The sequence below is a fragment of the Lepidothrix coronata genome, unplaced genomic scaffold, assembly GCF_001604755.1.
Source record: "Lepidothrix coronata isolate B3197 unplaced genomic scaffold, Lepidothrix_coronata-1.0 Scaffold96, whole genome shotgun sequence".
In the NCBI taxonomy this organism is placed as follows: domain Eukaryota; kingdom Metazoa; phylum Chordata; class Aves; order Passeriformes; family Pipridae; genus Lepidothrix; species Lepidothrix coronata.
The window spans coordinates 2,784,199-2,797,732 of NW_016690276.1; the positions used below are offsets into that span (position 1 = coordinate 2,784,199).

The 13,534-nt window shown below is 40.7% G+C and overlaps 1 protein-coding gene across 4 annotated transcripts in view; it reads right to left on the minus strand.

The window, feature by feature from the left end:
- EMCN (endomucin) overlaps positions 1 to 13,534 on the minus strand; it is a 55,707-nt gene that overhangs the window by 34,260 nt on the left and 7,913 nt on the right. For all 4 annotated transcript variants that reach the window (XR_001876054.1, XM_017822269.1, XM_017822267.1 and 1 more), the window contains exons 2-4: positions 4,654 to 4,713; positions 1,978 to 2,079; positions 1,467 to 1,580 (exon numbers count right to left, since the gene is read on the minus strand). Coding sequence is in view for 3 of the 4 variants with exons in the window: in XM_017822269.1 (XP_017677758.1) it covers positions 1,467 to 1,580; positions 1,978 to 2,079; positions 4,654 to 4,713 (276 nt within the window). In the remaining variant the exon portion in view is untranslated. The remainder of the gene's footprint in view (positions 1 to 1,466; positions 1,581 to 1,977; positions 2,080 to 4,653; positions 4,714 to 13,534) is intronic.

Here is a 13,534-nt window from a genome sequence, read left to right on the forward strand (position 1 = left end):
CACCAGTTTTTCAGTGCAGAGCAGTGGCTGGAGCGAAGGTGCACTGGCAGGCATGCCTTTCCTCATTAGCTTCCCTTCCCCTGCCGAGAGCTCTACCTGTCACCAAGGTTTAGTTCCAGGTGGCTGTGCTGCTCCAGTACCCACAAGCCAGGAATTTCTGCCAAACTGAAAAGACTAGGAATCATATCCATAATGCAGTGTGCCACGCCTCAGGCTTTTGACAGACCTGCAGTGTCACAAATGCAAGTCTTAAAAGATTCTCTGTGGCCTTTGGTATCACTTTCAGCACCTTGTGCATTGGCCAGGCTGTATGTGTTTTGTGACTCACTGACACCGGCATTTAAAAGCCAAGACAAAAACCAAAAGATTTTGGGCTGATAATCAGACTACTCCTTACACAAAGCACAGCAGGAAACCTGCACCAGTAGAAGATGAAACCACTAAGTGAAAGGGGAATAGCTCTTCAGGCAACTTAGCAGGCTTGGGTCTATGAGGGGTGGCTTTAAAGGAAAATTTGCACAAAGAAAGCATGCAGGCTGCTACACAGGAGTCTCTTTTTAGACAAGTAAGCCAAGGGAAGAGAAGTCACATTCTAATCATTAGTCACAGTTCAGTATGCTGTAAACATCAATTCTGAGAGCATTGGTGTACTGAGGTAAATATTTGGAGTATTTTTTTAATTTTTTAGTAAATTAAATATAAAAAATGGAGTATTTCAAAACTATGGTTCATCAAAAGACTGAAGCAAAAATTTACAGTGCATTTAATGGACAAAAAATGAGACTTAATTTCATCTTAAGTGTATTGAGCTCCTTTTGGATGTTATTATATTGTTTAAATGAATCCAACTACTTGCTGGATAATGGGTTTCAGTTTTTATTTAATTTAATTTAATTTTATTTTATTTTACTAAAATCCAATCTGATGTTCCAGCCAACACACACATTATTCTGAAGATTTATGGGTAACAAAACTGTTTCCTGTGATTGATGCAGAGTAATTAGTATCACCTCTCTGCTTTCAGTACGATGACTCATAATAATATGGCACATAATTAACTGTAGTATTGTAACATATATAAACATAAAAAACAAAGGGGGGCTATTCTGACACCATTCTGATCACACAGAATAATTTTTTTTATTAAGTACTTATAAAAAAAACAAACAAAGAAGAAAAAAAATTAAGACCTTTTCAAATACATCTCTCCCAATTACAAGGAGATTAAAATCCTGTGCAATGGCTTCAGATCACTGCAAATTTAAGGTGCCATGTTCTTTGTGTAAAATTCTAGGGCAAGATTCATTAAAGATATTTAATATGGTAGGATTAGTAGCTCTGCTTCCCTAGACCACCAAATTCAAAACCCAAACTAATCTTTTTCACCTCCTTTTACTTCTCCACACTGTTTTATAGAAATGTAGCATAGAATGAATCAGAAATGGCTCAATGAAATTATCACTTACGGTTTATTGTGCTGAAACTTTCATTTGGTGTCATAGTTGTCACTTTTACCACTGCTTGTGTTGTTGTATCTTGTGTTATACCTTGTGTAGCATTCGACAAAGAAGACATGGATGCTAACAAAGGAAAGACATTCAATTTATTTCCTTTAGTTTTGTATACACACATATGCACACACACAAAACACACCTATTTCCCCGCTTGAAGTCTAATTTTAAATTATCAAAAGTATATTTAACTTAAATTGAAGATCAACAGGGATAGAACTCCCTTCACTGCAGAGGAAGCCACTCCCTGTCCCATAGGTGGGTCATCCCACTGAAGACAAGCGGTAATACAGTTAGAAGTCCTAGACTGGAGCTGCCTGGAGCCTGATGGGGAGGAAGCTCCTGCACACTCCTGCAAGGTTTCAACAAAGGGTTCACTATCCCAGAACAAGAGGCACCGCTGCTTAGTTTCCTGAATGCCCACTGGAACACCATCAACAACTAACTGAGAGCAATTTTCACTTACTGTTTGTGATGGATTCAGTTGTAGCTCCAATTGCAGTTGTTGTTGGCACTGATGCTTGCGATGGTGTTACTTGTGAAGTTGATGTCTTCAGAGATTCTGTTACTGCAAGAAAGGCATTCACATCTTAATTGATCTATTTTATCATGCATAAACAAACATCACATACCTCCAGCTGCATTCTCTCACCAAGCAGTGAATTTCTGTTTTAAGTCTCACCCTTACAGAGTTTTCTTACCCATTTTTGAAGAGGATTCAAAGGGTGTATGGTTGGTTTCAGAGGGGAGGTTTGGCCTGTGAACAATCTGCAAGTTGCCTACTGAAAATTAGCAGCTGTATCTACCAGATAGCTCCTAAAGGAGAGGTGCTTGATATGACTTCCAAGGGAAGAGGTGAGGGGAAAGGAGCCTGGTGTAGATGGATGAGTTCACTGTGCTGGACTACACCTCTGACCAGCCCTTTGCTGCATACATGTTTATAAGGAGGAGGGATGTAAAATCCCCATAAAGAATTGTGAGTGACACACGAGAGCACAGTTTATAGATCCCAGGTAAAGAGCCAAAGGGGAAGAGACTCTACTAGTCTTTGTGCAATTTTTCCCTCCTCTCTCTGCTTGTCCACCTTGAGCCACATTCAAGTCTTCATCATTGGCCAGCTTTCCTAGATCCTCTTCCCCTGCACCCAGATTGCTGGGGACAAAAGGGCACCCAGCAGGCCTTCCTCTTTGGAGTGCAGCAAAGCTTAGGAGATTGTGCACGGTATGAATAGTATTCTCTAGTAAGTGATATTCCCTGGGGTGAACTCAGTGGCCTTTTTACAATGACTCCTAGTTCTCTCCTCCAGAGGAGTGAGACTTGGAGGCTAAGGGGAGGGGGAAGGGCTCCTGCAGGCAGCAGGGATCCCTTCCCAGCTGCTGCTGGTATGGAAATACGGGGACAGAGTTGCCCAAACATGACTAAGGCAATAGCAAGGTTTAAATCAGTGTCTCTTGCTGTGCACAGATGGCATACTGCAGGTCCCATGTGGCCCAGGCACTTGCTCAAGGGAACGGACTGGCTAAAATACTGCCAGGGATTCTGGACTAAACAAAACTCTGTAACTAATAATTTTGAGAGTCCCGCTTTCAATTCTGTAATCTAATGCAAACAGAAAGTGCTACAGGTGCTCATTTAAATGCCTACAACTACTACTTCTACCTACCTACTACCTCCTCTAGCACTTTTAATGGATGGGATACATGAAAGAATAGGAACAAATGTCACGTAATTTTCTCTCGTAGGACTTTATTACGACTAAAAGCAATGTTCACACCAGAACTTTTAAAATACATCTTATAGTCTCTTTCTCTGCTCTGTTTTCTGGCTGTTCACCTAGAATAAGCAGTGCCTCAAAGAATGGACCTCCTTGCTCCACACTCACAAATTTCTTTAGTCTCACAGTGGGTTTCGGATGCTTTTCTCATGGGCATAAGTAACAATGCTGCTTTCCCTTCTGCGACAAAAAGCTGCAAGAGAAATTTCAGTGAAACGTTCAAAGAGTTCATTCACTGTGAGGTGTTTGGCCTTTATGGAATGCCTTTTAAACAGACATGAACATCATGGTATTTGAAACATAAAAGAGCTGCAACACAATTTGAAAAGGACTAATTCTTCTGCTGTAATAAACATAACATTAGGCATACTTCACCTGGTTGTATCTTATTCACTTGCATTACTTGCATGTCAAGTGTATACTTCATAATCTCAGTGCTTTCAGCTCCACAGCAGACTCATTAGTATCTCTAGTTATCAAAAATTAGAATACCATGTTTGTGTTTTCTTCTCTCACACGCATCACTCATTAAATGCAGCAGTCTTCAATATTGACACTAATAAAGGAGTTGATATTTAGCTCACATGAATGAATCATGGCCAATATTGATTTTTCATAACTTTTCATAACAAAGATGCACAATAAAGAAAACTGAATGTGTCGGTTAAAGATGTAAATCAGAATCCCAGACTTTTACTATCTGAAGCAGGTGTTTTCTCTGTTGGGTCTGCATCGTTTTAGTACTTGAAGTTTGATCTAGTTAAATCAATCCCAAAAAAAAGAGAGACCAAATGGAGCTTTTGAAATTGAGGGCATTGGTGCCATCCTCTTATCCTGAAATGTGAATCTTGACATCAACAGTTTCAAGAAGTTATCAGCAGCGTTTCTGCAAATGACAGGTTCATGCAGATGTAATCTCATCTATCAGCTGAGGCCCAACATTGGCATGTATTGGATATTTCTTTACTATCAAAGTCTACCTTCCTCTTCTGTCATTCTACGTCCATCAAATCAGCTACTTCCTGCTACCATATGTCTTAACTGATGCTGTTACCCAAATCATTCTCAATCTGATAACTTCTTGAACTGTCAGTCTTTGGTAATTTATTAATATCCAATCTCACTTGAACCACTCTTGAGCGTATAGGAACTCACAGAATTTCAACCTTTTTCACCTGAAACAAAAAATGTAGCCCGCTCAAACCAACTGTCTCCATACTAAGATACTTCAATCCTTTCTTTGCAACAGTGTTTCATAATCACCCTACATGAAATAATTCACCCGATTTCTCTCTGAAGTTGGAAAAGCTGAAAACTAAAAAAACAGGGGCTTCAGAACACCAGATAAGGGTGAATTTGAACTCTTACCGGATTTTGATCCTGATGCAGAAATGGTTGAACTGAGAGTAGGGGTTGGAATGCCATCTTCTGAAATAAGCACAGAAAGAATCATATTAATTCTGCCACCTTCCAGATCTATTTAGCACTACATAGTCATATTAGCAGAGAGCAGCAAGACCCTTCCTGGAAAATCAAGTTCAGAAGCCTATTAGCAGAAGCAACTACATCACATAACTCTGCGAAAATCTTTTCATGCTGTATCCTAAATCTCTTCATTTTGCCCTCACTGCTGTAATGTGGAGCATTTTCTACTGCCTCCCACCTTGGACTGCACATTGTTTTCCAACAGGTGTCTCCAAGACTAGTCTGAGGGGAAAAATGAAGCTATTAAAAGTCTTTCTTTATCTCCTCCTCTCCTTGAGTACAACTACATCTGCTCTGAGTCTTCAGGATGGAGGATTACCTAAAATAACTGTCCACAGGAGAAAGCATCCATTCTCCTGCCTTGAAATAATAAAATTGTACTAGCTCCCTGGCTAGTATAAGCAGTTCAGGAAGTGTTTTCAACAACCCCTTGGTCCCTATATGTGAGAGAAAAAGGAGAATTCATAAAATATGGCTTAAGAAGCACCAGGCTGAGTAATGACTGGCTTTCCCCACTGCCCTGAAGGCAGTGCTTCAGCTATTGGGATTTTACTGCAGTAAATTATGCCAGTCTTAAAAATTCCAGGTCAAGTTAGTAGGTGGGTCTTCAATATTACAAAACAAACAAACCATCCAAAAAAGAGACCACAACAAACAAAAAGCAAAATAATTTCTGTATTTTCTGACTGTACTGAAAGGTTGTTGGCTTCAAACAAGATTTTCAGTCTTATTGCTGGTTTGTCCATGATTTTCTACTAAAAGAAGTTAGGGGGTGATGAAGGGGGCAAAAAAACTACATTGACTCGGAAGCAGTGGCATTTCTCAACCATTTTACACTGCTGTGAGACAAGTGTGGGTACATTTGGGGAGGACTAGATCAACTCTGTAACTGAATGGGAGAGGAAAATGGCACAGACTAATCCCCTAGTGCTTTCAGGTTTGAAGCGTGACATCCTGTCATGCTGCATTAGCATCCTGTAATACAGACATCGCAAAACTGAGTCAGGACAGCATGTCACTATTCTTCTGTGACTCCATTCATGGTAATATCTGCTGGCATTCTCTCTTTTTTTTGGCTACAGGGCAGAACAGTCAGTTGTGTTCCCTTTGCTCAGTGTGCTGCGCTCCGATTAACATTTCACGACCACCACCCGAGGTCTGCCAGAGTCACAGATCTAACCTGGAAAAAAACCCAGCAAAATACAATTGCAGGGGCTCTGCAGGAATATATTAAAGTCTAATCAGATGAGCCCTTACAAATCCTCTTCCAGCAGTGTATTATCAGCCCTCTTGGCACCTGCGTGTTTCTAAGGGGTCTCAGCCCATTCTCAGTGAGCCCCAATTCCTTGAGTATTTTTCTAGGGATGCTGCTGCCTTCATAATGCCTCATCACAGCACATGCTGGGCCAGCTTGTTGTGGGCATGTCCTACACAAAGTTAAATGTTTCCCCTACGGGCCTGCTGCTGCCCCAGCTCTACTCCCCAGAACACATGGATACACTCTGACTGCACAGTCTCTTGCACACTCCATTTAAAATATAGATTTTCCTGCCATTTGGTTCCCCAGTCAGAATAATGCTTCATAACCCACACATGAAATACTTGGAAAAAAAATTTTATCCAAAGAGACCTAAAGGCAATCTTGTTTCCCTAAACATCAAGCATTTTTCCATCTCTTCATTCTCATTATGTGCTGCTGACAAAGCTCCTCTAATCCTCCACACCACAAGGCCACAGCACTAGAACAGAATGTTTTTTCAACAGTGCCTACATTTCATATGGTTTTGTTTTAACATCTCTCAGTAGCTACCATACCTGTAACACCAGCTAAATGCACTAGCTGGCCAATTAGCTCATTCCTGAACTCATTTTTCTCAAAACTCTTCCCCTAACTCAGCATGACTTTCTGGGAAGCACATTGAAATACTTAGATTATTCATCCTTTAAAGATGTTCCATTTAATAACCATGTTGATAGGCCAAGCTTTCCTTAAAACTAAAAAAAAAAGGGAATTTAAGGCACAGTTTTGTTATGACTCACTATTTGCTGATTTCATCACAGGTTAGAGATAAACTAAGGTAAATTCAATTAACAGAGTATAATAAAGTAGAGTTTTATGAATTAATTGTTTTCTTAAAAAGGTGAATAATTAAATATTCTTTAAAAATAAGTTGAAAGCAACATGCAAAAGACAGGATTGTGGGGGGAGAACTGGTTGATTAAAAGAAATGATAGAACTCGTGGCTTATTATGCTCTTATTTGCAATGTTAAGTTGTGACTAAGGAGAATCCTATGGGGGATAAAAGCAAGAGATCAAAAATGATTGAGAAAAGAATTTTCACCCAATAGAGACTGTTGTTAGACAACGAGGGAAACAGAAAGCTTCATTTTTCTGCTCGTGTCAGGTTGCCTGCAGCCTCAGGTGATGGACAATAAAGTAAAGTTATAATTACTTTTTTTTTAGTAAATTTAGATGCAATGATCCCTTTGATATGAGAGTCCCTTGATATACTCTGATGTGGGAGCAGCCAAAATCTATGCAGCAATTTCTCCCACACAGAGACTGCTGCCATTTGCTGTGCTCACTGGCAAGAAACTCAGCTAAAAGGGCATAGGTGACCTGCCATGTCTGGAGAACATGCAAGGAGCTAAAAGGTGCTCACATACCACACTGGGCTGATTAAAGGGATGATGGTGGTAGTGCTAAGATTGACAAAGAAAAAAGAACATGTCTTAGAGCAGATACCAAGGCAAGAAGAAATCAGAACTGGAAGAAAGATAACAGGACAGGAAGATGAAAGGGGAGGAGCAGAAAGGTCTAGAGACAGTAAGACAGTCAGGGTGGCAGGGAAAAATGAGAAGGATCTAAGAAGAGATCAAAGAGCACTTGACACATGGCCATAAGACAAAACTGAAAAGAGAGTAACTGTTGTGGTTTTGTTGGTGTTTTTGGTGGTCCCTCTCTCCTCCCCCCCCAGGTTCACAGAATTTCCATTTATTGTTTTTCTGACTTGGATTTAAATAGTATATTTGTTCTAAAATGAAATCAACAGTACAATAATTTGTATCTGGTCTTAAGATTTCTAAATGGACAAACTGAACCACTGAACTTACTATCTTCTTTTAAATTCAGAAGGAGTCTTTGAATTTAGGCAGGGCTGACCAACAGCCACAGTTGTCCTCAAACTGCAGCTTTTGATGCAGGCTTCAGCCTCCAAGGTCTGAGCTTAGAGTTCTCATAATTCCTTACCTCTCTCTCTCATTATTTTTGCCTTTACACTGGGAAGACTAAGATAAGCGGGCTCTGACCTTGTGTTAATTAGGGGCCCGTTATTGCTATAATCAAGACAGAAAAAAAAGAAGAAATGACTGCATGATATTAAATCAGTAGTTCTGTTTATATCCTACAGGATACTACAGGGCACAAACCACAAAGTTTAAAACACCACATGAAACAGATAACACAAAACTGAATGCGAAAGCAAAAACATTTTTAAAGATTAATAGATTGTTCAAAGTAGATATGGATTATATTCATTACATGAATTACTGAATTTAAGTGCTGTCTGGTTTGGCATCAATATCTAATTCTGAAAAGACATTATTTTTATGGAAAACTCACTATAATTACAGAAATAGCAAGTGAAATGTTCGGCATTTTTTCACTTGACCTTGCACTAGGTAGACAAAAGCATTTCATTAAAATCCTTCTGTTCAGAAGGACCAAGCTACTTGGTCCAGCTTCAGAAGGGTTTTAAGAAGGGTGTGGATTCATGGAGGTGGGGAGTTTTTGGAGAACCATAAAAATCATCAGGAGCCTCAAGAAAAATAACCGTTCAGGAAGGACCGCAAAAATTGCATTTGTTTAGTTTAGAGACAGAAAGATTAATGGAAGGCACAACAACAGCAGTCAGCAGGTGAGGGGCTGCAGCAAAGACAAAGGACTATAATTATTATTATTATAACATCCACTGAGGATGAAATGAGAGGCAATGGACAAGGAAAATTTGAACTGTAAACTTTGCAGGTTTTTTGGTGCCTGTGTCAAGCTGTCGGTGTAACAGCCAAAACCTGGTATTTTAACCGTTTTGCTGATAAGGATGTAATACGTTCCCACTCAAAACCAGACCACTGCCCAACAGGTTGTAGCTAGGAGCAATTACCAAAGAGGTGTCCTGAAGAAACCTGTACATGTTAGTTCCCTGCTTCAAGGCTATAAAGCAGAATTTACAATTGGTGTTTTTATATCATGTTTGTTTACTGTATATTATCATGGAATGGTTTGTTTTGGAAGGGACCTTAAAGACCGTCTAGTTCCAACTTCCCTGCTGTTTGCATGGATGCCTTCCACTAAAACAGTTTGCTCAGAGCTCTATCCAGCCTGGCCTTGAACACTTCCAAGTATGAGACATCCACATCTTCTCTGGGCAAACTGTTCCAGTACCTCACCAGCCTCACAGTAAAGAATTTCTTCCTTATATCTAATTTAAACCTACTCCTTTTCAGGATGTTATATTATGGTTGGTTGTGTGACCCCAGGTCTTTGCAATGACATACAAGTCATGGAGAAGTCAAAGCTGTGTTTTTGCTTTCTGTCTTACCATGCCATCAGAAATAAATAGTGATCTCTTTCCAGCAAATGGTAATTCTGCCAGCCCTTATGACCATGATAGAGCCTCCTGTAACAGCTGCTCCAGCAGTACCCATGTAAAGACTGTACAATTCATCGAATATTTTACCCTTTGTGGAAAAAGTTATAGCTGTCCTTGTAAGAAAATCTGGTACTAATCTTCTCAGAGTTCCCAAGAAATAGCTGCTGCCTGACAATGTGCACAACCTGTTTACTCTTACCTTGGAGCTCTGTTGTCTACTATGTTTTCTCTTTCATTTTTATTTATTGCTGCTTCATCTCTTCATTCTCCTATCTGATCTTTCCCCAGGCCCAATGTAGTTCTTACATTTCTCTTATTTCTGTTTTCAGTACTTATTCATCTTTCTTTCCCAGTGCATGACCTTTTACCTCAACCTTGAGATAAATTTCTTTTTTCTTTTGTAATGCATTTTTGTGTAAAGATTCATATAATCTCGAAAGAAAAAATAAAATTTACCTAGATGATCTCCCATCTGCTAGTCACTGCACACTGTTCCCTTGTGTTGACAGCAAACCCAAGTCTTAGGCACTGCTCAAAATCCTACTCAGGCCCTTCAAACAGAATTGAAGTGCGCCTGGATACATTAGGAGTCAATCTTAAGGTTTAATTCCTGATCTAGAACTAGGCCTTCTACATGGGTCTTCTACCTGGTGAGGTTTGGCATTTAGATGCCCTTGGCCTTTCCTCTCGAGTAATGTTTTGTGGAGGCCCAGGTTGCACTTCCAGCCTAGGGAGAGAAGGCAAGGTGCTACAGTGGTCAGGAAACCCAGGCTCAGCTTACTGCACAGCTTCAGGTTAATATTCTGCCAAGACACATAAAAAGATGTTTTAAAGCAGCTACCACCAATGGTTATTGCTGGTTTGTAACAATATGGTGCTGGACAGTTCTTCAAGGATCTACCTGATTTCCTGCATGTCTATGGCATCCACACTGCAGTGTCATGTTACCATAAGTAGTGTGTTGGCTTGTCAGTTTACATCTCTCCTGGATATATCATCACACTTAAGGTACATGGCTACAAGTGCAGAGTAGAGATTACTCACAGAATCATAGAATGGGAAAGGCTGGAAGAGACCACAGTGGGTCATCTGGTCCAGCCTCCCCATGGTCACAGGTTAGTCACTGGTTGACAAACCAAAAATGACAAACCAACACAATGCAAATTATTTAGAAAACCAGCAGGCACTGCAAAAAAAGTCTTATAGGAAGCATAGATGCTTCCAGTCACAAAAACTATCATTCGACATGTACTATTAAAAGAGGTTTAAGTGCAATTTTAACAATATTGGTTGAAACTGTCAATTCCTTTCTTCCTATTCAAAACCTCTAAGATCACAAATACAAAATCTATACATTAAACACTACAGAAATAAATAAAACAAACAAACAAACAAATCTCCAGACCTGCAGATATTTTGTTCTGAAAGAATTAATTTTATAGAAGTAATACTGTTTCTAGTACATTTCATCCTTAAGGACTCCTACTTTAAATCTTTCTTCTATAGTCATGTCAACTAGATTTTAAATGGGAATCAAGGTTCTGATGTAATCCCGTGAATGGCTGAAGCTGGTAATTGTGTCGTAAAGGATGTTAAATTAAACAAAGTCATTTGCAAACTTCATGAATTTGAAGCAAACTCAAAGAAAAGTACAACGATTATGTCTTCGTATTTCTTTAGTATGCTAAAGCAATACACAAAGCACGACATGCCTCACACATACATTCAGATGGGTTTGTAATAGGGCCTGCACACAACTATTCATGCTGTGGCAGCACTTGGTGAAAGAAAAGCTGTGTCCCTAGTAAGAGTCCCATGCTGGATCACTGCCACTTCACTATCACTAAAAGTCAGAATTGCAAAGTGTTTTTCCAGCCTGGCCTCACAATGGTTTTGCACTGCTGCAAATGCTCTTAACACAGCCTCCCTTGACGTAAGCCATTTTCCACCCGAGGATTGAATATCTTATAGTGGCAACCGGAAGGACAAAGTTACACCAATCACGCTTCAGGCGAACCCCTGTGAGATGTAGTCAGACACTACAGGTACAAAACGATAAGGCAGGGAGAAAGGCCACATTCTTTGCTGCCTATGCCAACCAGCTGGAAGCCTGTGGCTCCCACTGCCTAGGGAGGTGGGAAACCACCTCCCGTTTGCCAAGCTGTTACCTTTCTTTCAGTCACGTCTCTCTTCAGCAACAGTCCAAAAATATAATATACAATCCTACATGTGGAGATCTTACACTTTAGTTCAACTTTCTACTTCTTCACTGTGGCTACGGGTCCTGGTTTGTGGACTGGTGTCACACAACAGAAACAATCTGCTATAAAAGAGTGGGAAAATCTTATAGGCAGGAGCACAGGGGAAGACACGAAGGCAGTAAGGAGAAGCTCCTGTGTCAGAAAGGTACAACACTCTCCCTGCAGAAGGCAAAAGCACCTGAAAACAGGTGACAGAGATAGGCATTAGGGAAGTGAGAGCATAAATGCAAAGCCCCATAGCTGGAAAAGGAGGGACAGGCTCCTCCTGCATGGCATGGGAACAGGCAGCAGTGATTGGGGTAATATGGGACTTGGGTTCTGCAGAGGAAGCATAAAGTGGGCTGGAAGCAGCCAGCAGCAAGAGCTGAGGGGATGAAGAAAACGGAGGTAGGTGCCACAATTTCTCCAGCAGGGAACAGGGAGAAAGCAGGGAATGCAACTTTGGTGCCAGCACTTGCCCCAGTGCTCACCCAGGTGTGTGGCATGACCCAACACCAGGCATTAGCAGGGAGCTGCTGGGAATTACTAATTCCCCAGGCAAATGGCACTGTTTCCACAAAGCCTGCTCAAAACACCCAGCAAACAGCTCCTGCACCAGGACCCACTGCCCAGAGAAATACTGACAAAGCAGCTGCCAAGGACCAGCCTCAGCTAACGTGGGTTTTTGAGGGCTCCCCTCACCAAAACATTAATGAGAAAGGTGGGATGAGTACCCCCATATTATTGAGTATTTGAAACAACCCAAGCACTGCATGCTTTGCCTCTCTGCACGTGTGGACATAGAAATCTGGGCACTTTACTAGCCAGCTTGATGGGGTTTTTTATTGCCTCAGAAGAAATGCAAACTCCCTATCAAAAGCTTTTAATCACAAGCTTTCTCATTGTGCCTTCTGCTCCTACGTGAAGCCTGGTGGATATCTTTATTACTGTGTACTACAGAGGGATGAATACATTGCTTGCACTCCATAAAACAATAAATGTGCTCAGCATGCTCATCAGCACTCCAGCCTGCTTTGAATGAAGGCTCCAAGCTCTGCACTTCTCTTTATTTAAACCTGTTAAACCTATTTAATAGGTTTTAATTAAACCCTTTAAAGCTATTTAAGCCACCAGATTGTCACCCTTTGATGCTGATATATTTGTTTGCCCATGTGTAAGATAAAAGGTAGGAGCTTATAAGGGCTATTTTATAGTATGAAAAATGAACTGCCACCCCCTCCTTGTGTTAGTCATGCTAAATAAATTTGGAAAATGTCTTTAATGGGTGCAATTTTATACAGAAAGCTTTTTAAATATTGTGCATTGCTGAGTAGAACAAGACAAAGAAATAAAGGAGAGCCCCTTCCCCTGCAACAGGAAGGAATAAGAGTGTTGGTGTAAATCACCTCCGCCCAGAAGGTGGAGAGAAAACTATGTCCATCTCTGTGTAATGCTTGCAATGCTTTTTCCTTACCATGCTATTTGGAAGCCTATTTTTGTTTCCCAGGAAAGAGTGTGTTTGGGTAGGGCAGATATAAAACAGCCAGAGCGGAAGCTGAGCGCAGGTCAATCCATAGCTCTCCTTTGCAATGTGCTGCAGCAGTTAGTAAAGTCCTAGTTCTCCTGCTTTATGTTTGAGATCCAAATGCATCTCCAGCAACATGACTAATTGTACAATTCAGGAAAGGGTCACTGCAGTGTCTGCTATGATGTACTTATTTTTAGAACATCCGGGATCAGCCTAGACACCCATTTGAGCTACACCCGCCCATGCCACTCTGTTCCTGACAAAGCTCTGAAAGCCTCTGGAGCATCAAAAACCAGTTCCTGTCAGAAAACTCTGTGGAAACATTGTGAATTGCTTCTATAAT